The sequence below is a fragment of the Hippocampus comes genome, unplaced genomic scaffold (genome assembly GCF_001891065.2).
Source record: "Hippocampus comes isolate QL1 unplaced genomic scaffold, H_comes_QL1_v1.1 scaffold63, whole genome shotgun sequence".
In the NCBI taxonomy this organism is placed as follows: Eukaryota; Metazoa; Chordata; class Actinopteri; order Syngnathiformes; family Syngnathidae; genus Hippocampus; species Hippocampus comes.
Window position 1 is genome coordinate 881,776 of NW_017805987.1, and position 26,075 is coordinate 907,850.

The window sequence follows — 26,075 nt, forward strand, 5'->3', positions numbered from 1 at the left end:
ATTATGAAAAAAAGTGCTCAACCCCCCCCCCCCCCCAAGAAGTCCAAAAGGAATATTTTTTCAAATGTGGGTGTTGTTTGTACATTAAAACGCAACAATGAATGGTTAGCCTTTCAAATGAAGTGGACATCTCCTGTGGTGAAGCATTAGACAGAAGATAGGCTCCCCCTGCCCCGCCCCCCTCCCCCTCACCCAAGTTGGATGCAGCTCTCCTCCCCATCCGGAGGGGAGTGAGTAGGAGGGGCTGCGACGTACTTTCAGTGTGCTGCGTGCCTCGTCGCTCACAATCGAGTGAGGGAGAGAAAGGGAGGGAGGTAGCCAGTCAGCTGAGGGAAGCATCGAGGAAACACCGCCGCACTCCACTCTGAGCTCTTTTGCTCTGTCTTGTTTTGGTTCACTTGCTTGGCTCGCCATAGGAGCGCGGGACCCCCCCCAACCCCACCCCCAACGCCCGTTTTTACCTTTTACCCACGGGGTTGCTCACCCACAGCCACCGGCAGCCCCCACCCACTTCACGCCCCACCCATCCGTCCTCCGCCCCCGCTCGCCGAGGGATCACCCATGATGAAGGAGGAGGGCCTGCTGGGGCGTCGCCGTTTCTCCACCTGCGGCGGCGCGGCCTCGCTACGACCGCCGCACCCGGACGGACGCAAACTCATCCGCAATGCCTCTTTCGGGGGTTATAACGAGCTGTCGCCCCTTTCGCTGTCAGGTGGGTGTCGGGTAGGATCGTAGGGGTAGACGGTCCGTCCTTTTAGTTGTGCCTTGTGATCGACACGTGTTTGTATGAGTCGTAATGCTGAGTCATTAGAGAAGGTGTGACTCGTGTTTTCGTAGTTGCCATTTGGTCAGTTTGTGGCTTTTCTTTGGGTGTACGTATCCGTTGAAGTTAACAGTGTGGACAACTTGGAAGTACAAGTAGCCACTTTTATGATCATGCCGACGGTAAACAGCAATCCTAGGCGATTGCCTTGGCAACATAGCCGGCGGAGCAGCCAGGACACCTTTGATGCCATGTTTGCGAACTTTGCTGCACCTTTAATATGATCCATATTGTTCGCTTGTTTGCATTGCGTGCTCACTGTTCCGATGCGGTTTGAATTGACAGTGCCAAAGTGGCTATGTGGAGGAAACCGTATAGTGCACAACAAATGTGACTTCAGAAAATTCCAGACTGGGGGAATACATAGGATGTATTTTTTTTTTTTTGCATACCCTCGATAATGAAATTTGATATACCCCCCAAAAAAAAAAAGAAACTGACATTTCTACAAACAAAAAAAATAGTTTATGATTGCTGCAGTGTTCAAAATTTCCCCAATTTGAGAATACTTTTTGTGTTTCTTTCCATATTTTTGGGAGAAAAAAAATCCAACAAACACACTTAAATGACTTTTTGTGATTACAATTTTTTTTTTTAATTTTTGATTGATCGTCAAACCAACATTTTTAACCCTTTTAGGGACGGCGGTCACTACAGTGGACAGTTTATCATGTAATCAGGTTACAGGGTGCACGAAAGGGTTAAAACAACAACAATATGTTTGAATTTGTTTTGAGTGATACACAACCAACAATTTCAAATGATTTTTATCATTTAACTCCTAAGTTCTTTTTTTTCTCCATATGTTTCTTAGTTAATCTATAAATATGATCTCATTGTTATTTATTCAACTGCTATGAGTGAAATTATTTATTTATTATTATGGGTGGGTGATACCAGCCCTTTTTTTTTTTTTCTTCAAGTACTCGCGATGGCAGCCGATACCAATGGCGCATCCGATACTAGGGGCTGATGTTTTTTTTTTTCTAAATTCACGGTATCCACGTGCAGGGTTTGCGCTGGGCGAAACCGCTTAGCCTGTGTGATGAACTCATTCACTCCCAAAGACGTTTTGAAACGTCTTTTCAGACTTGGTCCAGTATTGGCTGGTACTGAATGAGTTTTAAATACATTAAAAATCTCCCAAGCCACCCAAGTGACAGTTAGCCATGACATCACGTTTTGCTGCTGTCTTGTGTTCTGACAGGCGCTGCGCATACTTTACTGTCGGCATAGCAAAGGACGATGTATAGAAAGAAAGAAATTTAGTTACTGGTCCCAAAGAGAAGAATTTTTTTTTTTTTTAAGTCAGGTTGAATCATTTGAGGAGTTTTTCCATGCATGCCGCCATTCGTTTATTTGTTGTTTGTCACCATTTGGTTGCCAGCCGGCTTCTCTTTAACTCGTATGTCACTCTGGCCGTACATACTTTCAGGCAGTCTGAGTCATTATTTGTCCCCCAGCCAGAGCTCCGTCCTCCGATTTTTGGAATCGCTCACAGGCGGCCATCTCTTTTTGCGAGACCAAATCGCAGACGGCAGCTGGTCATTCTTTATTGCTTTGTGATATTGTTTTTGTCTACGCAAATGCGGTTTTGTCGCCTTTAGCGCCATCGTAGCAATTTCAATTTCGTGGGGGGGGGGTAATAGAAGCCAGTTTGAGGGATGAGGTTTGTGACTCACCTGTGTTTGTTGTCCTGGCACCGGCTCAACTCTAAATTAATCTTTCATCATTGATTGTTACCGAGGAAGACTATTTAACCTTTTTCGATGCACAACATATTAACTAGCATCCTAATATCAAATGGCCCGCATTCATTTGTCAGTTTATTTCATGCCGGCCGATGATTTATTTATTTTATGATATAATCCGCCACAGTCTTTCAAACGGAATGTTTTTTTTTTCCTCCGTTTTTCCTCTTCATACCGAATTGAAGAAAAATCATCCTTACGTTTCGACATTATCTTTTGTCAGGCCAAAACGAGTGGACGGCATGTCTCCGCGCTTGTTAATACGATGCAACCTATCTTGACACCTTTTACTACAATTCGATTCATTGGGGCTATGCCTTCACTCCAGTTGAATGCGCAACGCTCAAACGGGCGAGAGTCGGAAGCCGCAAAAGCGTCTTTTGACGGTAAAACGAGTCAAAAGCTCGCCGAGCTGCTTCTTATCGTGTGACTACTTGACATTGGATGCCACACACGGAGAGGATTTGGTCTCATTTTCCCTTTAAATGGAGCTGGCATGTTATTTATTTCATTTTTTTTTCCTCCCCCCCCAAGACATCTGCCAAAATAATAATGAGGCAGTTGGCGAAAATCCCAAACAGGCCAAATTGCTGTCAATCTGCTCCCTTTAAAAAAAAAAAAAAGATTTAATTCAATCTCTTTTGATTTCCGTGGGCTGTCATTGTTTTGCGTTATAAAAAAAGCGTAGTTAGCATCTTGTAATTCGGTTTTTTTGGGCTCAATGTTTAGCATATACATTGAGTACTCATCCTAAGGGCCGCCCGTCCAGTTTTAAATGCAGACTCTTCCAATTTCAATGAGCTTTGTTTTTTTTTTTTTTTTTTTAAATGACATTTTAATCCGAATTTTTTTATTTTTATTTTTTTTTTCAAATCTGTGAAAAATGTGAGGAGAAGAAAGGGGACCCCCCCCCCCCCACCCCCCCCCCCTCTCCATTTTCAAACAGCGGTTACGACAGTGGACAGCTTATCAGGTTCCAGGTTAACATCATTCGTGTATGAAAGGGTTAATGGAGGGATGCTGTGACGCGAACCTCATTCTTTAAGCACTATTGCTGTCATTCTGTCGAGAGAGCTGCAAAAAAAAAAAGAAAGCCAAGAACCTGAAAATTACTTTTCTCCAACAATAAAATCCCCCCTCGAGAGAATCTTTGTGGTAGCAGAGGCAGCCGAAACAAGAATCTGACCTCATCTAAACCCCCCTGTGAAATCTTTATCAGCAGCGTCGCCATTATCTCCTTCAAAAAGGACAAATACGAGGAACTAAAGAAAAGCCAGCCGGGCCTCTTGAGAAAATGAAAGCTGGCGGCTTTGATTCCAGATTGATACGTTTGGTGCGATGCAGCGTACTTGATGGCTGGATGCCGCAGTATTCCAAGGGTACAACTTGTAATTGTCCTACACTGCGCGTATTAAAATACAGAGGAAAAGGGAATGCTGAGTCACACCATCTCGTGCCTTGAATTGCCCTTGATGTTTTTTACCGCAAGAGGTTGGCATGGTGTTGTGCGTCAAGTGGGTGCAGATGGTCTGCCGGGACCGCACCGGATGAAAACAAACTTGAATTATTATTTTTTTCCCCCTCCATTCAATGCTAGCACGCATATGCACCCATCATAACCAACCAAGGCTGGCGCGTTATGGCTTCATGACCTTTGAGGGACAGCGGTCATTACTGTGGACATCTTGTCATGTTATCAGGTTACAGGGTGCATGAAAGTGAAGTTGTTGTTTTATGCTTTCTGGATCCCTGACACAAACGGGAGTCTTGCGCGCTACACATCGATATGCATTTGTGCGTATTTTTGGCGGCGGCACAGCGGACGACAGGTTAGCACGTCCGCCTCACAGTAGAGAGGGATGCCGGCTCCGGTCTTACTGTGTGGAGTTAGCATGTTCTCCCCCCGTGCCTGTGTGGGTTTTCTGCGGGTATTCTGGTTTCCTCCCACATTGCAAAAACATATCCTACACTGCTTGTATTAAAATACAGAGGAAAAAAAATGCTGAGTCACACCATCTCGTGTCTTGAATTGCCCTTGATGTTTTTTACCGCAAGAGGTTGGCATGGTGTTGTGCGTCAAGTGGGTGCAGATGGTCTGCCGGGACCGCACCGGATGAAAACAAACTTGAATTATTATTTTTTTCCCCCTCCATTCAATGCTAGCACGCATATGCACCCATCATAACCAACCAAGGCTGGCGCGTTATGACTTCATGACCTTTTATGACCTTTGAGGGACAGCGGTCATTACTGTGGACATCTTGTCATGTTATCAGGTTACGGGGTGCATGAAAGTGAAGTTGTTGTTATATGCTTTCGGGATCCCCGACACAAACGGGAGTCTTGCGCGCTAAATATCGAAATGCATTTGAGCATATTTTTGGCGGTGGCAAAGCGGACGACAGGTTAGCACGTCCGCCTCACAGTGCAGAGGGATGCCGGGGTTCGATTCCCCGGCTCCGGTCTTACTGTGTGGAGTTAGTATGTTCTCCCCCCGTGCCTGTGTGGGTTTTCTCCGGGTATTCTGGTTTCCTCCCACATTGCAAAAACATGCTTCCTGAATATCAGCGGATTAGAAAATGGATGCATGGATGTATTTTTATCTTATTTCTAGCTCTGGAAGTAAAAATAGACCTGCAAGAGATGGACTGCCATTGTATTTGTGTCACGCGTTGACAAATGCTGATGTGTTGATTGATTTTTTTGATTTTTTTTTCCCCCTTCTTCTGCCTTTTCATTGTAGGTTTCGAGAGAGGGAAGGAGGACCTTTTGTCACTGCCTTTGAAAGAAGACTCACTTTCCATATCCAAGAGCAAGGTGCACGATGACGCACATTCATAATAGCAAGGCCAACGCGCGAAAAAGGCATTTCTCTCATTCGACTATCCAGGCATGCCGTCTGAAATAGTTTGCGCCGTTCCTTTTGTTATTGTGGAACTTTCGTCATTTCCTTCCTGTGCTGGCTTTTTATTTCGGGCCTTACTAAACCCGACTTAATGATCCTTTCTTCTCCTCGTCTGTCTCCGGGATCGAAATGACTAGCTTGCGTCGCTAACTGGCAGACGCATTCCCACACCTCCAGGTGTGCCTTTTATAGGTCCGATTCAACTCGCCGTGTGCCGAGTTTCTACGAAAAGCCTCATTGCTTTACAAGGAAGGCGTTCGACTTAGTGACAATTAAACTCCCAAGTTGAATATTAAAGAAAGCAAAACGGACCCCGTCAGTGGGGTCATCTTATTTTATTTGTCGTTTGGCACATTCGCAGTCGGAAACCAAGCTGTACAATGGCTCCGACAAGGACGTGTCCGCGTCTGGAGGCAAGCTCACCAAGAAGGAGTCCCTCAAGGTAAAAGCCACCCTTTTAAATCAGCTTACACGTTGTTTATCCGGACACGCTTAGGGCGCCAATCTGTTCTGTATATCCCGATAACCGGTTATGTCATTGGCTGTCATTGACCTTTCATGCACAAATAATGAAAACCTACATCAGGATTTTGTTTTTTCCCTTCAAATGTTTTTATGAGTCTTTAAGCAACAAAAATAATAATGGCAGTGGATGGCAACACATATAAGGATCCATTGTAGTGGTTCATGCACAACTGTGACATTAACTCATTCGGTACCAGCCAATTCTGGACCAAGTCTGAAAAGACATTTAAAAACGTCTTTGGGAGTGAATGAGTTAAGATGAATGAAAAAAGGAGAAAACAACATTTGAATAGCTGTCCGCTGTCGTGACCGCTGTCCCTGAAAGAGTTCAATTCATTCCATAGTGGAACGTTGTGATAATGCCGTCTTTAGGTCCAAAAGAAGAACTACAGGGAGGAGAAGAAAAGGGCGACAAAAGAGCTGCTCAGTACCATCACGGATCCTTCCGTCATTGTCATGGCTGACTGGCTGAAGGTAAACGAGACGTCTTGGATTCAAAACCTGTCCACTGTAGTCACCGCTGTCCCTGAAAGGGTTACAGGGAGGAGAAGAAAAGGGCGACAAAAGAGCTGCTCAGTACCATCACGGATCCTTCCGTCATTGTCATGGCTGACTGGCTGAAGGTAAACGAGACGTCTTTGATTCAAAACCCGTCCACTGTAGTCACCGCTGTCCCTGAAAGGGGTTAATTAAATAAGTTGACTTGATACGGTGTCATCGAGTTACATGGTCGCCCGCAGATCCGCGGAACGCTGAAGAGCTGGACCAAGTTGTGGTGCGTGCTGAAACCGGGCGTCCTGCTGATTTACAAGACCCACAAGAACGGCCAATGGGTGGGCACGGTGCTGCTCAACGCCTGCGAGCTCATCGAGCGACCTTCCAAGAAGGACGGCTTCTGCTTCAAGCTCTTTCACCCCCTGGAGCAGTCCATCTGGGCCGTCAAGGTCAGAATTTCGTTGATGGAAGTCAGGAAAATCCCCTACATGAAGCCCTGATGAAATATTATGATTCCTTTATAATATAGAAAAGATGAAACACCTCATTTTGTGTTCTTATTTTTGTAATTATTATTGTGCTCTGCAGTATATATTTATATTGTTTATTGGAATGAAAAGCTCAGCTGACCACTTTTTTACAGACCGATACCAGTATGAGTGAAGTACTAGTCACCTGTACCGATACCAAATTCCGATACTCACCTGTACCGATACCAAATTCCGATACTCCTAGTACTTCTGATAGATACATTTTCCCAAAAAAGAGCAGTCAATACAGGTATCAGCCACCATTGCAAATAGTGCTATCTTGAAATAAGGCCTGGTATCAGCCCAATCCCGTGATCCCGATACCTGGTATCGATCCTCGCCCATCTGTAAGAGTTTATTATTACCATTTTGCCAAAATAGACCAGTAGGTACAGGTATCGGCCACCATTGCAAATAGTGATAGCTTGAAATAAGGCCTGGTATCAGCCCGATCCCGATACCTGGTATCGGTCCTCGCCCATCTGTCATAGTTTTTTATTACCATTTTCCCAAAACAGAGCATTAGATGGTTATCGGCCACCATTGCAAATAGTGATATCTTGAAATAAGGCCTGGTATCAGCCCGATCCCGATACCTGGTATCGGTCCTCGCCCATCTCTTATAGTTATAAATTATTACCTTGCTGTAACAATTTCTATTTTTAAAGGAGGGGAGTCATTCATTGGAATTTAATCTCCCGAGTTGAAGCCTTGCGACTGTACCATTGAGCTAAAATCCAAAATGATGTGACACGTGACAAAGGACGACCCCATAAACCCATCCCGAATTATCACTCGCTCCTAATGGCAGGATAAGTACAATGGGAGCGGTTTAAATGGGAAATGCCACAGACAAAATCCCTTTGTTTCCCACAGATGAACAAAACAGGATGTGAATGTCAAGTGCAAAATGAAGGGAGCATCTATAAAAGAAAAAACACACACACACACACACACGTACACACAACAAAGCATTCAATCCACTCCAATCATGATTGTGTTTGTAATGCTTCCTCTTGATTATTGATTACAGCTCTCCACCTTCAAAACAAACACAGCCATTCAGTGTGTGTGTGTCTGTGTGTGTGTGGGGGGGGGGGTGTTGTTTCTCCACTATCAAAAAGCATGTGCATCACCGGTTTTCCAATTAGTGCGTGTCAATGATTCAAAGTCCTTTCAGGGTCCCAAAGGGGAAGCGGTGGGCTCCATCACTCAGCCGTTACCCAGCAGCCACCTCATCTTCCGTGCAGCCTCCGAGTCCGATGGTAAGAGACAATACAATTTTTTTTTTCACTTGCAACCTGTCATTAGCTAATTTTTTTTTTTCTTTAATTGTGCTGTGACCCAAAATTTGAAAAGAGGTCAAGTGTGCTTGCTTCAAGTTGACGTCAAAGTAAACATCAAACAAAGAGAAAAACACATTGTGCACAGGAGTCAACCAAACCACGTCCAAAATAGAATATGAAACAACCTTAAATTTGCTGATGACATCATGGATATTTCTGTTACACTGCCCACCGGTGGTCAAGGTGCACACACCAGAACGAGCAGCACCATGACCATTAAATTAAAACATGGAATCATCATGCACAAACTGTTGAATTATTTACACTGTATTTAACTTTTTTTTTGGGGGGGGGGGTTGAGACAAAAGGTATGATACAATTTTTTGGGGGGGCTAAGGGATGGAACAGAGACAGCCCTTGTTTCCATTATTTGATTTAGTTGATTTCGAGACACGAGTGCAATCACGAAACGAATTAAACTCCAAAATCGATCTGAAACAGTAAAGCGGAGAAAGTAAAGAGTCAATCCGACGTGGTGTGTCTCTGTCCAAGGTGCTAAAATATTCAAAGGGAGTTCACCCGTGATGTAACTGTCCTTGGTGCTGAAACAAGCAACGAGTCTGCCTCTTTGTGTCCCTGCTACAAAAAAAAAACGTGAAAATGGCTTGCGTTCACGCCGGCTTCCTGTTAAATCAACACGTCGGGCGTTAATGGTCGGGGTGCAATTTCTTCTGGAGCGCACGATTGGTAAACTCTTTCTGCGATGGGAAGTACAAATCCATAACTAAAATAATGCCAGCTTCAATCTGGGGATGTGGCTGTGTTGGGAATGAACCAGTCAAATTCAAACTTCATTCAAATTTTCTTCTTTTGTTGTTGTTGTTGTTTTTTTTTTGTTTGTTTGTTTTTTTTTAGGTCGTTGCTGGATGGGATCATGGGAACTGGCCCTGAAGTGCTCCAGTCTGCTCAAAAGAACCATGATCCGCGAGGGCAAGGAAGACGTGAGCACGGTGGCCTCTGGAGGAGAACATTCCCTTAATTTCTACAGCCTCTTACGTGCTCACAACATGCATGGATTCCAGTAAGCCTCAATAAATATTTCAATCGAAGCCTTGCCGATTGATCAATTTTATTGACTAATTCAAGTGCGGTGCCCACAACGACATTTATTCCGAGCGTGACTTTTAACCCTTTCAGGGACAGCGGTTGTTACTACAGTGGACAGCTTATCATGTTATATAAGGTTACAGGTTATCATTATTGGTGCAAGGATAAATCGGTCGATATAAACAGTGCTTTATTTTCCTGTCAAGGTTTAACGACAGCGATCATTTAAAAGACCCAGACCTCTACTCCGACAAGTCAGACCGGGAGGGCGAGCCGGACCACGAGGAGTCGGACCCGGAAGGCCTGGAGAAGAGCGAGGAGAGCGACAGCGACACATCGGAGCGCCAGGAAGATTCGTACGTCGACATGGACCCCAATGAGCACGTGCGGGAAACGCCCTACCTGGAACAGTGTCATGAGGAACTGGGCGAGGTATCTAGTTTGAATCTGTATTTTCCGCTCTATAAGGCGCATCTAGAAGCATTAAATTTTTAATGTGCCTTATAATCCGATACGCCTTATATATGGATCAAATATTCTGACTTCTTGGACGTTGTCTTTTAAATGTTCTGCCAAACGCTTTATTACAGCTGCAGCGGTTGTGAAAGCACGATATGAATAAAGCTGTATTGTATTGTATTGTATTACCTTCAGTGTGGCTCCATCTAGTGGATGCATCATGCAACCGCAGCAAATGAGCACGTTCTCTGGTGGAGCTCATTCTGCAATTGATGATGTGTCCGCACTACGACGACTTTGACAGCTCACTCATTAAATACCCTCCCATATAATTCAAGCATTTCAGTCCTCCATGCTTTTAATGAAATCCTGTAATATTCAATTGCGCGTCGTGATTATTCCTTTTGACTGTCGTGGCAGGCAGGCGAGGCTGCCCAGACGGAGACGGTGTCAGAGGAGAACAAGTCCCTGATCTGGACTCTCCTGAAGCAAGTGCGACCGGGAATGGATCTGTCCAAAGTGGTCCTGCCCACGTTCATCCTGGAGCCGAGGTCCTTCCTGGATAAACTCTCTGACTACTATTACCATGCCGACTTCCTGTCAGAGTAAGAGCTTCCCATCCATTCCGCTGTCCGCCATTTCAGAATTGCACTGACACCCAAGCTAAAAGCACGACTGAAGTACCTCCTTCTCTGGGATGAAAATGAAGTTAGCCTCGAGTAGTGGTTCAGATGTATTAAATGAAGTTTCGCGATGCTTCATATTCACAGCTGTGTTTCTTTCCACCATCAGGGCTGCGGTCGAGGAAAATGCCTACAACCGGATGAAGAAAGTGGTCAAGTGGTACATTTCTGGGTTCTATAAAAAGCCCAAGGTGTGGATTCCGAGCAAAAACATTCCGCCCACTGCCGATGACATCAGAAAGAGAATTTCGTTATTGCTTGTGAACCAACAGGGCTTGAAGAAGCCTTATAACCCCATTATCGGCGAGACTTACCGCTGCATGTGGCTCCACCAAAAGACCACCAGCAAGACCTTCTACATTGCAGAACAGGTACCAAAAGAACTCTACAATGCAGTGGAGTCCGCCAAGTTTAAAAAAAATGTGCAATAATAGACTGCCCCCTATGTGTCACCGTTGGAACTGCAGGTTCGTTTCGTCGAGGGATAATCCAAAAATTGTCCCTTTTTGTTTCTTTATTTATTTATCCCAGTCTAATTCTCAGTTTCTCATTTGTGTCTAAAATTTCACCGTATCCTTTCTATTCAGGTATCCCATCACCCCCCTGTGTCAGCCTTTTATGTCAGCAACAGGAAGGATGGATTCTGCCTAAGCGGAAGCATCCTTGCCAAGTCCAAGTTCTATGGTACCCGCACAGAGAAATCTTACTATTAAAGCATATGCCAGTTGTATTTACCATTTTTTGGGGGGTTGCATTTTTTTATAGGAAACTCCTTGTCGGCCATATTGGACGGTGAGGCTCGACTCACTTTCCTCAACCGGGGAGAGGACTACGTGATGAACATGCCCTACGCTCATTGTAAAGGTCTGTGTATGGCCACATTAAATATTTATCCATTGTTGAGTGCGCACACGCTTCGATGCGCTTCAAATGGAATCGCAAAGTGAATGCAAGTCTGAAAGGAGAGACATTGTGGTTTTTTTTGAGGGGGGGGTTTGAAATCGCTGGTCAACAAGAACCAGGAAAAACCACAAAATTCACCAAAAGCGCTTGCGAAAGCAAGGAAATGGTTCATCTGAGAATATAAACAAATACACGAAACAAAAAGCAAGATCAAAAGACAAAATAATATAAATATTTGCAAGCCAGAGACTATCGCGCAAAAAAACGACAATGACGGAATCGAAAGGTCTAGAAAACCAACACTTGAGCAGGAGCGGCAAACAAGGTCAATAACCGGACAGAGACTTGGGATCTTGGCAGTCCTTAAATACTCGGGCTAACTTGATGAACAATTTGTCAGCCGGTGTGCATGCTGGAGGGAAGGCACTCCACTGCCACCTGCTGGAGACACACAAGAACAGGATCATGACAAAACCAATTCACGTCTTTGCCACACTTAATTTTTTTTTTTTTAATCAAGAAATGCAGTCTCATGCTGCTGAAATAAATGTTGCCCTTTGTTGCCATGACAACTGCGGGCAGAACCTGAGCTTTGCAAATACGCAGGCCTAGCATTCTGGCTATTGTCATTTTGCTGGCCAGTGTATGCTTATTGCACAAGAGCGGCACAGAAACTTTGCATCCAGGCGATTATAACGTAAAGTACACATTATCGACCGGTATTTTATTTATTTATTTATTTTTTTTTGTGCTATGCTAGGCATCCTGTACGGCACCATGACTCTGGAGCTGGGTGGTCAGATCACCATTGCGTGTGAGAAGACAGGCTACAGTTCTCAGCTGGAGTTCAAACTCAAGGTAGATTTGCGGCTGTATTGGAGCGGTATCCTTTCAAAAAAAAAAGAAAAAGGACAAGACTTAAATTTTTTGATCCCTTTTTTGCTCCTTAAACTCTTGCCACTCGCTCTTGGCTTCGCAGCCATTCCTAGGAAGCAGCGACAGTGTCAACCAGATCTCCGGAAAGATAAAGCTGGGGAAGGAAGTGCTGGCAACTCTTGAGGGACACTGGGTAAGATTCTCTTAAGTGAAGGACCTAGAAAATGCAAATGTGGGCCCCGGAGAGGCTGCAGCAGCAAGAATTTCACACGGGAGCTCATTTGTGAGCAGAATGCTAACACACTCAAGAGTTGTGATATTTTTACGGTTTCATATGTATGTGTAGCCTGGTCAGATTTGCTCATAAATAACATGTGAAGTGTCAATCTGTAGTTTCACTCTTATCATGACGGTGTCCTCCATTAGGACAGCGAGATCTTCATCAATGACAAGAAGACGGGAACGGTGGACACTTTCTGGAACCCAACGCCAGACCTGAGGCAGAGCCGTCTGACACGCTGCACCGTCCCCTCCGAGGAGCAGGGGGAGTTTGAATCCGAGAGGTGCGCTTTCACATCTTTGTGGGTCAAAATCGACATGGTTGAGCTCATTCTCTCCCCGCCGCCGTTTTTTTTTTTCTCTAGACTGTGGCAGCACGTGACGAGGGCCATCAACAGCAAGGACCAGACGGAGGCCACCAACGAAAAGTTCATCCTGGAGGAAAGTCAGAGGAAGTCGGCGCGGGAGAGGAAAGCCAAGTGCGAGGAATGGAACCCCACTCTGTTCGAGCAGGACTCCGTCACTGGAGAGTGGCATTATAAATATGCTGAGTGAGTCCAACAAAGGCACTGAATATCCGATTGTATAATTGTATAATAATGGTGCAGTCTGGGCTACATTTAAAAAATCAATTGCATTTATTTTTCATTATCATTACCCATTGATAAGTGGCTGTAACCAGAAACATGATTCAACTACCACAGCTCTTGCTGTGTCTGAAACGAACAATAACAAATACAGTACTTGCTGGACTACTGCGCATGTGTAAACCAGTGTGGTGGTTGCTGTAGCCGTTTCCGAATGAAGCAGTAGAGGTCGCTGTTGGATTAGACTTCGTTGTAGTAAATCTCGTCGTGAGGCAAGAGCAGAGAAAAAGATTTCGTATAACGCAACAGGGTTTTTTTTCGTTGCATTGGGGGCAGGAAAGTGTGAATGGTGTTAATGCATGAAGATTTTTTTCACACTAGGGGGTATTTTCGCCCATGTAGGTTTTCGTTATAGAGGAGTTTCACTGTAGCACAAAAATAGCATACAGAAAATTAAAAAAAAAAAAGAAAATCAAAATCTCATCTTCTGCAGCACAAGGCCATGGGACCCACTCAACGACCTGATCCAGTTCGAAAAAGACGGTTGTATCCAGACCAAGGTCCGACACCGCACCCCCATGGTACGTTCTGGCAGTCTTATTAGTCTGAGTAACCAGGGGCCGCGGAGGGACAATTGCAAGTGCCAGGTAGGTTTTGTTTTTTTTTCCCCCCCCCAAAAAAAACATCTCGCCGCCTCAGCCACCATCTCAGCAGCTTCATTTTTGGTTTTCAATACTTTTTTTCCCCCCCATCGCCTCCATCATTCTGTTTTTGCCCTTTTTTTTCCCTTTGCCTTATTCTGTCTGTTTCAAAAATTGAAAGTATGTTACTTCCATCTGCTTTCTATGACTGGATGGGGCAGTAACATGTGCCTTAATAGCAGTGATAGTGCCGTTGAATGTGTGCATGGTGAAATTAGAGGCAACATTTGGGGCTAAAAGTGGTAATGGGGGTGGGGGGGTGCACCAATAAGAAAATTAATTACTCCCATGCATTCACTGGCCACTACATTAGGGACACGTTTTATTTTGGCTACATACAAGGTGCATTGCTCATGCATTGGACCGCATCTAACGGTGGAGATGGGTCCTAATTTTGTGGCCAAAGCATGTTCTCATGTCCCATGATGTTACATTCACTGCCATTTAGCTCTTTATTATTTAACATATAAGTTAAACAGATTTGCACATTTGGTCCATCCAGATACTCCCCTCCCTCCCTCTTATCTTACTGCTGACATCTCTGCACCAGCCATCCTGTTTGTGTGAATTGCATGTGTGAAATGATTTCTTGTCATGTTGTTAATTCGGTGTGCATTATGTATAACTTAAAGCTCATTCTGTTCTAGCCAACGTTACATATTGGCTAAGACATTCATACATGTGTGCGTGTGTGTGGTTTTGCGTGTGTGTTTGTGTAGGTAACGGTGCCGAAGAGGAAACACAAGAGCGACAACCCCAAAAACCCAGAGAGTGGCTGCTCTTCGCCTGAACTTGACCGCCAGGACTCCTCCGGAAGTGAACGTGAGACTCCTGTTCTCAATTTATATTACGTCCAAATTGAAACTGGGGTACTTGTTTTACATAACATATTGCCCTTGACCCTCACGAAGTATCCATTTCAGGTTTGAAGGTGTAATTTCAGAAATAGCGTATTTTCCGCACTACAAGGCACACCGAAAACCATTCAATTTTCTCAATAGCCGACAGTGCGCCTTATCATTCGATGCACTTTATATTCTGCTTTCTTGGACGTAGTATTTTAAATGTTCTGTAAAGTGCTTTGTTACAGCTGCAGTGGTTGTGAAAGTTCTATATAAATAAAGCTGTATTGTCTTGTATTACCTTTAGCATAGCTCCACCTAGTGGCTGCATAGCGCATCCACTATTGTGGCTTCCATTCTACGCGCCTTATAATTGAAAACAGTTTTACAATAGGCCATTCAATGAAGGTGCGCCTTATACTCCGAAGCGCCTTATCGTACGGAAAATAGGGTTCATATATTTGTGCGGTTACAGGACACAAGAGCAAACACAGCAGCCGTCTGCGCAAAAAGGGTGCGGACCTTAGTGAACTTCAAAGTGCCATTGAATCCATCAAGCAAACACAGCAGGACATCAACAGGTGAGATTAGGCACTGGGAAGTTTACATATCGCGCACGCTTGGAAAATTGTACTACAGGGGATATATACCGAAAGGACAAGAGATGAGAGCAACCAGTATCTACATTTCACGTTGTCATATATTGTTCAAGTACATATTCCGTACATTCTTAGGAGCATCAGCGTGTTGAGGAGTCGAACGGCAAGCCGGACGGAGGGCACCTCCTTCCTGCAGCAGCGTGACTATGTCATCATCGTGGCCCTCATCGCCCTGCAAGTGGTTATCAACTATGTCTTCAAGTAGCAGTCAGCCACAGCAGAGAGACTGATCACAAATGCACTCGGTAACAGACTACATTTTTTTCCCCTCCCCAGCATCATCCTCAATTATTTTTTTTAGCTTCCAAAAAAAAAAAGCTAATTCACCCCAAATTGGGAGAAGTGTGTATGTTTTTTATTTTCAAGTCCATTCCGAAATGGCGTAAAGATCCACAGATTTCAAAAAGACTCTTGTCAACAAAGCGCACAGCCATTTTATGTCTGACGGGAATGGAACAACTCCATTAATTCAAATGTCATGACTACTCTCCAAATGAAATTAACTACAGTGTCCACTTTTTTTTTTTTTTTTTACTACTGTGTTCTGTCCAAAGTGGTCCAATCTGTATGATTGTTTTTTTAGCACTTGGAAATTGACTCAAAATAGTTTACGCACAGTTAAAAAAAAAAAAAAAAAATCAACGTCTTATGATAGATCACACATTGAGTGATTGATTTATTGAACATATATGTACAGCTAGAAAAGTGTGGTTAGCGCACTTTGCAACTTTGTACAGTATTTTGTCTTCTGCACAAGCGCACTGGAACCGTCCAATGTTTTTCAACATCAATTCTCCGAGAACTTGATGTTTATTAGCTCTTCATGACCGTCATCACTGCCCAAATGAATCCGCCATGTAATTTTAAGTGTTCTTATTAGCGAAAAGCTGGCAAAATGAATTAAGTGAGACAAAACATTCTGGGACTCCAAACAAAACTGCTTTCCTGGTTTCAACAGAGAATGAAAATCAGAAAAATGTTGAAACATTCCGACAACATGAGGAAGCTGTTACTTGCTTAGTTTAGCTTAGCGACGCTTCACTCAACCTTGCTAGCTTACCTCATCTTTGTTTACATAAAATACCAGTGAAGATGAGACATGCTAGTATACTTTTTGTTTCATTACTATAGAAAAAAAGTATAGTACCGTAATTAATCACCTTCTACTTTGATGTGGCACAGAGAGTTAGGGTCAAAGAATTGCCTCTCGACTTTATAGCAAGGAAAAGCTCTGTTTTTTGCTCATGAAATATAATATGTAAATTTTACAGTCATCTGTTATCTTGAATGTGTTTGGATAAGTATTCGGAGAATGCATTGCTTCACTCCAACCGCTCGAAAACTCAGAGCATTTGGTCATTCAGAGTGCCACAAAATAGGAGTGCCAGAGCGTACTCTTGGAATTGAAACCGTACGCGCTAGTTGGGAGGGTTTTGGGCTGACGGGGTGATTTAAACAACCTAATTTACTATTTGTGTACCCTGAATACAACTAAAGTTGTTTAGATATTACTTTTTGTTGGTGGTTATTTGGTGGCGCTACAGCTGGGGCTTTTCTGAAGTTGTTTGCTGTTTAGAGGCGTGAATGAAAGTCACAGCTAATGTTTACAGTCGTCTCTCTTGTCAAAACAACACCAAATACGTGGCTGTGTTGGTTAAATTATAGAAGGGGAGCACACTGCCTCTCGGAACACTCGCACTTTTACTCATGTTAGGGCGTTAGCCTGAACTTCCAAACACACCACTTATTTCGCTTAGCTTAGCTAGTTAGCTGAGGATATCTTCTCTGACTGTAGTTTGAAATGTAAAGTTCCATTTTGGTGATAAGTTTGTGCTTTCTCTCTAAAATTTAGAAGAGTCAAAAGCATTCTTACAGTATGTTAAAAATAAGCATTGTTTTTGTTCATCTCTATTTATTTTCGCTTTCCTTTTATTGTGGCGTGAAATCTTTTTTTACAAAATTGATACCTTTTGGAAATTTGTAACGTCAACATGAGCTTTATCTCAGTTTAGTTTATCTGAGATGATTTTTTTTGGCTCATATTAACATATCTTAGCCTAAAATTTAAAATGTTCCTGCTAAATTTACACACTGTTACTAGTCTTACATCTGTAACACTGCCGGAACCTCAATTGAGTTTAGCTTTGTTTTGCTTCTTTAAGTTTAGTTTATTTTAGCTTCATCTCAATTTAGTTTAATGCAACCCAACCGAGCTACTCTTTGTTTGAAGAGTAAAAGTTGAGTTAAATTTTCCTTTTTCTTATAAATTTAAACAATGATGAGTCATACCTGAGTGTAGCTTAGCTTTTTAAGACCAGGAATCAGTTAAAATAATTCACCTCTGACGTTTTATTGACCTTCTTAATTATTGCACAGAAAGCAACCTTGATCGCATATTTTTTAAATGCCAATTTACACTTTTAAAATATAAAACTCCTGAGGTGGGGGAAAAATGACTTTTCTTTTCTAATCGCTTCCAGTGCTTTTGTGCCACAGTGAATTCTAGAATAGACACTTTAACAAGGAGTGAGAGGAGATAAAATCTTTCTACCTGTCACTGCAATCACCTTAGAAAACAAACAAGGAGAGAAAAATCATTCCTAGCTTGCGTAAGTAGCAGCCAGTTTCAGTGTGTAGACTAGTTTGGTGTCCTGTTCACTGTGTGCATAACCCAAAACAGGATTTCCTTGCAACAAGAAAACATGTTGTACGCATTACAATGTGTCCTGAGGGTGTCGAAATTTATTATGCAAGGCTGGATTTACGCTATTGGGGCATGGCAACGTAAAAAGAAAAAAAATCATATTTACCATCAAACAAAAAGTTTAGACGGTGGTGCCTTGCGAGCCGAGTGACCCAATTCAAGAGCTTTTCGAGATACGAGCCAACCATCGGCTGGTTTTATTTCTTTGACTTGCAGGCAAAAATTTTATAAGCTAACACCACCTATATGGTGATGTTAAGGCTTTAAGCAACGGATATTAGAACACAAATGGTGCGTCCACACATGTAGACAAAAATTATAAATACTCAAAGGCATATATTAATATCCTCTGCGAAAAAAGACTAAGAGTCACGAAAGTTCAATGTATACACATTGAATTGAAATTGAGCACATGCTGACCTGCCAGTGTAAATCCATCTTTAGTTCATCCCGATTTGAAGCTGTAAAATGGAAGGTACCTCGGAAGGACCACGTTGTTTTGTCATGACAATGTAATAGCCTTGTCGACGTTTACATATCCTGTTGCCTCCGCCGTCAGCAGACTGTTAAGCGAAAAGGAACGACAAAAACAAAACATACAAAAAAAAAGACTTTGGTAGCATCATCAGGGAGTTGCTTTAACCCGGCTGGCCCGTGTGTGTACCTGTGCGTCTTTTTAATCGTGCATCCTCATTGCCTCGCTCATCTTAAAGTTATCCAGATGTTCGAATGTGGAGAAATACCAGTGCCTTTTTTTAAAGGGATGAAGATGGAACAGGGGTGTTGTTGGAATAGAAGCGTTTGCGCGTGCTTGTCGTCGTAGTGTTGCAGAGCAGACGTGCCATACAAAGCCTTAGTAACGAACCTGACTCTGCATAATGCCTTGCCCAAAGCGGAAGGTGTCGCCATAGAAACGCACTCACAGGTGTCCGAATACTGATCCTTGAGTGACGCCACTCCTTGTCATCATGATCTCTCGTAGCATTTTGTTTATTCTTTTGACATGGTTTTCTGCTTAGAGCTCTGTTGCTATTAGTTTTTTTATTTTTTAAATGATTGTTTTCCATGTCCTCGTCACTGTACTGATGTAACTTCGTAAATCCACTCCCGCCCCGCATACTTTGTACCTTAATTGTGTGTATTGAGACTTTGACTGTATCCTCAAGGCACTGTTAATAACATCCTGGACGTCTATGGTCACATGTAATATCCCACAGAATAATAATGAAAAAAACCAAACGAAATCTTGTGTGTTTTCTTGTGATTAATTATAAAATAATATGGTGAGACATGATGCAACGTGAATTTCATACTATGGTAGTCCATACAGGGGACTGATCATGATAATGGCCAAGGACAAAATTTCTACTTTGTAATTTTTTTTCCCCCCCGAATGGCTTTTTTTGTGCTCTGAACTTCTCTGACACACCCAACCCTATAACTAGAACTTCTTTTTAGCCATCTTGACTAGAGGAAAAGGGAGGCAAAGTGAAGCTACATGACACTGCAGAAATGATGCTATCACGCTAATAATTAACATCGACCATGGGTAAACCTAAGGTAAGTCCTGTGTTCTATGTTTCATATTTTCAAAATGGAGTCTATCGCCCAAACCAAGGCAACACTATTATTCGAGTATAAGAAAAAGACGTTGAAGTCTTAAATGTTTCTTTTATTATACAGTATAGCTCAGTCTGGTTTTGACCAGTTAGCATGGCGGTTAATACCGCTAGCATGTCGAGCCGCGAATCGGAGTATGTGCGAAGCCAAAATGAAGTTCAACAAATGTAACTGTCTTTATTGAATTGGAAAGAATTTAGTCAGCAAGAATATGTATTTAGGTGTTTCTAGAATGACCACTACATGTAAATTGTCACCCCTTCCTACGACAAAAAAAAAACAAAAAACGTTGCCGGATGCTTAACTAAATGCCTGTGTAATGTGTTTGCTATTTTCAAACAAGAAACTAGATCCGACCTGTAATTTGATTGATAGTTGATTTATTTAAAACTACCATTTCCCTTCTCGATGGCTTATTGCTTTACACTTTTGGCCACTAGATGTCGGCAGACACAATCAAGTGATGCACTGAGAGACCGCTGACGAAGGTAAGTCGTTACAATACACTTAATGATGAAACTTTCTAAAAGAATAGAGACAACAAAACCTCATCAAAATTCGAAAAATTTCATTTCAGGGGTAGAATGGAGGGATCTGTTTTGTAGCCGTTTTTAGAAGAGGTAGCCATCATGCTGTTACCTTTGGTAGGGCACTCATTTCAATACTATGAAATAAAAAAAAGTAAACAAGTTTGAAGAGTTATTAGAAGCCATAACTGGGGTTCATGTCTGTTTTCAACATTTTCAAAAATGACAAATTCTTGCATTGAACCATAACGCGCGTTGGCTGAGCGGGCCCATGTGGATGTCGCTGTTGCTAGGAGACATGCAGACGTGTTCTATGTTTCATATTTTCAAAATGGAGTCTATCGCCCAAACCAAGGCAACACTATTATTCGAGTATAAGAAAAAGACGTTGAAGTCTTAAATGTTTCTTTTATTATACAGTATAGCTCAGTCTGGTTTTGACCAGTTAGCATGGCGGTTAATACCGCTAGCATGTCGAGCCGCGAATCGGAGTATGTGCGAAGCCAAAATGAAGTTCAACAAATGTAACTGTCTTTATTGAATTGGAAAGAATTTAGTCAGCAAGAATATGTATTTAGGTGTTTCTAGAATGACCACTACATGTAAATTGTCACCCTTCCTACGACAAAAAAAAAACAAAAAACGTTGCCGGATGCTTAACTAAATGCCTGTGTAATGTGTTTGCTATTTTCAAACAAGAAACTAGATCCGACCTGTAATTTGATTGATAGTTGATTTATTTAAAACTACCATTTCCCTTCTCGATGGCTTATTGCTTTACACTTTTGGCCACTAGATGTCGGCAGACACAATCAAGTGATGCACTGAGAGACCGCTGACGAAGGTAAGTCGTTACAATACACTTAATGATGAAACTTTCTAAAAGAATAGAGACAACAAAACCTCATCAAAATTCGAAAAATTTCATTTCAGGGGTAGAATGGAGGGATCTGTTTTGTAGCCGTTTTTAGAAGAGGTAGCCATCATGCTGTTACCTTTGGTAGGGCACTCATTTCAATACTATGAAATAAAAAAAAGTAAACAAGTTTGAAGAGTTATTAGAAGCCATAACTGGGGTTCATGTCTGTTTTCAACATTTTCAAAAATGACAAATTCTTGCATTGAACCATAACGCGCGTTGGCTGAGCGGGCCCATGTGGATGTCGCTGTTGCTAGGAGACATGCAGACGTCTGTCTGGCTGGCGTTTCGGATATAGGGAGAAGGAGAGGGGAGACGATGTCGGGAAAGAAGAGTAAATGTAATATTTAGGGTACGTCGTCGAGGAGACTGAAAAGGGAAAAGATGGAGAGCAAAGGGTGAGGGGAGACCGTGTGTGTTATGTGCCCAGTGCCCACCCCCTTTGGCAAATACTGTGGCAACAAAGCAGTCTCACTGAGTCTCATTATATTGCTCTGACATATGAACAAAATGGTGGTCGCGAAACAGACACTTCCTGTGGTTCGTGAAGCGATTACTCACACGGGGGATGGGTGTTATTTATTCATCAGAGGGGTTATTAATAGTCCCAGTGACTAGTCGTGGGGCTAAATGGATGCCGCTGGGCGTCCAATGGGTTAATTGATAAATGATGTAATGTGCAGTGCAGCATGGCTGGCAAAGTTGGGCTGGCTCAGCACGGTGTTTATCCCCAACCCACCCCGCTTCTGTGCCATCAACAGAGCATGAAAAGAACTGCTGCAGTGAGCCGCTCTCATTCACAGCTGGATTAACGGAGCGTCCAGTTGTCTTTTTTGGAAGCGTTATTCTTCTGTTCTACCCGAAATGACATGGCGGAGGGTTTCCCATCCGTCCTGCAGAGTGGCAATGCTTTGTCCTACCCCGGTCTTGTCTTTGGGAGGAGGCGCTGCTATTTTTAGAGAGAGGAATGACTTGGGGGAACACCTTTTCACAAAGCAGCCTTAAACATATCCAAAGCAGACAGTCAGTCGTTGACAACACTGCCCGTCGTGTGAAATTGTTTGCTTTCTCCGGGCAGAATTTGTTGTCCAGAATATTCATTTTTTTCCTGTCATGCTTGTCTTCATGAACTCTTTCATTGCCAACCATTTTCAAAAGAGAACCTCTTGAGTGCCAGCCAATTTAGACCATTCTGACTGATCTTTTAAAGCTCACAGAAAATTGTGTTTTATGGAAATAGAAGCCACTCATTGATAGATTAGACTCGCTTCTTTCATCACATTTTTTTTTTGTTTTTTTTGAGCAATCAGTACTTTTTACTAATCAGCAGTAAAACAAGAGTTATTTTCACCCATAACTATTTCGGTCCCCCCTCGCCTCCCTAAAAAACAAAAATTTGTTTGTGAAAAGGTGTATTTTATACTCAACAGTCACTTTGATGCTAATAATTTCTGCTTTCGTGACACCTCAAACATCTTGTCAAATCACCAGTGTAACATTATTACATTTGTCAAACTTTACAAACTATTACCACACTAATTAGTAGCAGTAGTATTTAGTAGTGTGTGTGCATGCATGCATGTACGTATGTGCATACGTGTGTGCGTACGCACATTTCGTCATCCGCTTCTGCTTTTGTGATAGCCTTTGAAGTATCCGCGAGTACTTAAAAGCATATCACGTTTACGCTTGAAAGTTGCTCTTAGTTTGTTCTTGTTGCCTGTGGTCCCAAACTAGTTCCAAGAGGGAACTCCACTGCAGGTGCACAGTTTCTTTTGTCTCTTGAAGCTCAGGTCGCATTTGCACTTCATGCTGCTATAAATAAGCCGAGCGCATTGATGTATTGACGTTTGCATGTCAGGGTGTCTCTTTTCGACCCTCTAAACTTTTTGTATCTCCTAGCTTTTAATCAATGGGCGCAATGGTCCCGAGTCCGACCCCTTAAATTGTCTGCGTGGTCGGCACTGGCTTTCACTGGCGATTGATGGCTGAAACAAACAACAAGAGGAGGCGGCGGGTTGGGTGGGTGGCTGCTAAGCAATCAAAGGACGCCAAGCGATGACTCAGAGATTTCGGAGGCGCTGTCTCCTCCGGTTGCCAGCCCGCCCGTCTAGTGTGGCAGACAATTTGCTGACTCCTTGTCGCCTTATCGGATGTTTGCCATCGCTTTGGTTACGCTCGCAGACTTAAGACAGAAGGCTTGCGGCGTCATACTTGAGCATTGTAAGGTAGCCATACTGTTTTTGGAAAAAAAAATGTGTGTGCATCATGTTGGAGCTTCTCAAAAATATTTATGCAGATGGAGCTATTAATAGCAGAGGGGACACGACGGTTCTGCTTCGAGTGGACTCAATTAAATGTCGCGCGGCGGGGTTGTGATTAGCACTGTCACACTCGGAAGTAAATAAACATGATGAAATAAGACTTAGGGGTGTGTGGGCTTGTACAGAAAATCACACCACACTCTTGTACGGAAAGCAAATAGGACGGAGAACGTGTCTGCCGTCACCAGATAAACACGCGTGATGAAAGCTGCGCAAGCTGTCGCCACGAGTGCGAATAGCGGGGATGACTCAGTGAGTGGATGAAGTCGGAGGGAAGGAACACCCCGCAGGAGGTGGCGGCAGGGGTGGGCTGGCACACTTTTCATTACAGATTCTCCCGAGCGCAGTGCCTTCGATGTGGCAATATCGAGAATGAAGTTTTGATTGCTTTTGTTTGAAAACTGCCAGAGAAGAGCCTGGGACATAAATTGCGGGAGATTGGCACTACGGGAAAAGAACTGATGAATGCAAACCTTGACCTTGAATCCACTCGGCTGTATGTATTGCTGTTGTGTTTAATTTTAGGGACAGCGGTTACTACAGTGGACACTCCGGTTTCCTCCCGCATTCCAAATGCATGCGTGGCAGGTAAATGGAACACTCTAAATTGTCCCTAGGGTGTGAGTGTGAATGCGGATGGCTTTTGGGCTCCGTGTGCCCTGCCATTGACTGGCAACCAGTTCAGGGTGTGTACCTCGCCTACTGCCCGAAAGCCGCTGGGATATGCTCCAGCACGCCCTCGTGAGGATAAGCGGATCGAAAAAGAAAATCACACTCTTAAATGTCGAGAAATTCATTCATTCAAACCTTTTTCAAAAACTGGGTCCAATTTTTGACGCAAGCATTTCTGAATTCAATGCAATGTATTGGAATTGAAGTGAAATACAACTGAACTGTACTTCACCCTTTGAGGGACAACGGTTACTACAGTGGACGGCTTACCATGTCATCAGGTTACAGGTTGCATGAGAGGGTTAAAATGGATGGAATGTAGCGAAATGAACAGGTGGTTTGTTTTGTTTGTTTTGTTTTAGGGGGGGGGCAAATGTTGAAATCCGGGCGGCCCGGTGGTCCAGTGGTTAGCGCGTCGGTTTTGTTTTTTGGGGGGGCAAATGTTGAAATCCGGGCGGCCGGTGATCCAGTGGTTAGCGCGTCGACCTCGCAGTGCAGAGCTACCGGGTTCAATTCCAGCTCCGGCCTCCCTTTGTGGAGTTTGCATGTGCTCCCCGGGCCTGCGTGGGTTTTCTCCGGGTACTCCAGTTTCCTCCCACATTCCAAAAAACATGCATGGCAGGCTGATTGAACACTCCAAATTGTCCCTAGGTATGAGTGTGAGCGCGGTTGGTTATTCGTCTCTGTGTGCCCTGCGATTGGTGGCCAACCGGTTCAGGGTGTCCCCCTCCTACTACCCGAAGACAGCTGGGACAGGCTCCAGCATCCCTCGCGACCTTTGTGAGGATAAGCGGATCGGAATTTATTTAGCACATAGGTTGCATGTAGCATGAACATTCACTGAAGGCCGGCCCCGCCCTGTCCTACTCCATTCCTGCATTTGCTGCTGACAATGACTGCCCCCAACGAGCCGACCCGGGCACTTTCCATTGAACCTGAGGATTAGACAGCACTTGTCAGCCTGTCTTTTTTTTTTTTTAGAGGCCCCCCGCACATACCGTACATCTGTCGCCGCTCGTATTTTCAACCTCCCATCAATGGAAAAGTCCGACACAGGTACATCATTATGTCCGAGCTCATTGTTTTTACCGTTCAACGCGCTGTGCCATAAGGTTCACGCAGTTTTGCTCGCAACTGTATGTTGGTCGTCATGGTCCGATGAGATTTTTCTTCCAGTCATTTGCCGGCGTTAAAAGTGGTTTTATAAATGGCACGCACGCCAATGGGCTTTACACAGAGACCATGAATAAGACATGGAGGTGAATTAGGAAAAAAAAAATGACTTCAAAGCGCACCGTCGCAGAATTTCCACTCTGGGAGTGTATCCCAATTTTTTTTTTTTTAACATTTTTATATATATATATATTTTTTTTTGCAGGGTAAAAAATATATTCCATATCCCCTGCCAGCGCCGATTAATGTCATTGCTTTTTGAACGGCTGGTCAGGCCCATGTGGCGACGACGGGCTACGGTGACACCAGTGAACAGGATTACAGAGCAGCTTGACAGCCCAAAACTGAGGCTTTTTTTCATTTCGCAGCGGGGGGCTATTTTTACGCACCGTCAAATTAAACCGGGGAGAGACTCAGGGGTGTTTATTTATTTATCTATTTATTCATTCTCATTAATTAATGGTAATGGGGGTGAGTGGATTTTTTTTGCGGCGATGACTGCAGCAGATTAACTTCTCTCATGGAATTTCATCCCTCATTCTTATTTCTTATTCAGCCCCGCTCGGCTCTGTGGTAAATGGCAAAAGGAAATAGTGTAAATGCTGGAAATCATTTTAAAATAGAGATTTTAATCAATAATTGGGAATTTTTAATGCCATCTTGAAGTCAACGAATCTCTAATCGCATGTTTTGGCATCTCATCTTCCAATCAGGCACAGAACTTT

At 43.4% G+C, this 26,075-nt stretch overlaps 1 protein-coding gene across 12 annotated transcripts in view; it reads left to right on the top strand.

Annotated features, from left to right (window-relative positions):
- Positions 1-16,292, top strand: part of osbpl8 (oxysterol binding protein-like 8) — a 48,899-nt gene extending 32,607 nt beyond the window's left edge. For 8 of the 12 annotated variants that reach the window (XM_019891786.1, XM_019891788.1, XM_019891793.1 and 5 more), the window contains 20 exons: positions 5,318-5,391; positions 5,841-5,921; positions 6,377-6,478; positions 6,745-6,948; positions 8,210-8,294; positions 9,231-9,396; positions 9,629-9,854; positions 10,302-10,486; positions 10,674-10,755; positions 10,837-10,935; positions 11,152-11,248; positions 11,330-11,428; positions 12,228-12,325; positions 12,447-12,536; positions 12,770-12,906; positions 12,988-13,173; positions 13,703-13,856; positions 14,630-14,732; positions 15,228-15,333; positions 15,487-16,292. In XM_019891786.1, coding sequence (XP_019747345.1) covers positions 5,318-5,391; positions 5,841-5,921; positions 6,377-6,478; positions 6,745-6,948; positions 8,210-8,294; positions 9,231-9,396; positions 9,629-9,854; positions 10,302-10,486; positions 10,674-10,755; positions 10,837-10,935; positions 11,152-11,248; positions 11,330-11,428; positions 12,228-12,325; positions 12,447-12,536; positions 12,770-12,906; positions 12,988-13,173; positions 13,703-13,856; positions 14,630-14,732; positions 15,228-15,333; positions 15,487-15,616 — 2,504 coding nt within the window. In that variant the 3' untranslated portion in view covers positions 15,617-16,292. Of the gene's footprint in view, positions 1-549; positions 713-5,317; positions 5,392-5,840; positions 5,922-6,376; positions 6,479-6,549; positions 6,628-6,744; positions 6,949-8,209; positions 8,295-9,230; positions 9,397-9,628; positions 9,855-10,301; positions 10,487-10,673; positions 10,756-10,836; positions 10,936-11,151; positions 11,249-11,329; positions 11,429-12,227; positions 12,326-12,446; positions 12,537-12,769; positions 12,907-12,987; positions 13,174-13,702; positions 13,857-14,629; positions 14,733-15,227; positions 15,334-15,486 lie in introns of those variants that run through there. The other 4 variants (XM_019891787.1, XM_019891790.1, XM_019891798.1 and 1 more) reach the window with 4 other exon arrangements.
- Positions 16,293-26,075: the final 9,783 nt, after the last annotated feature.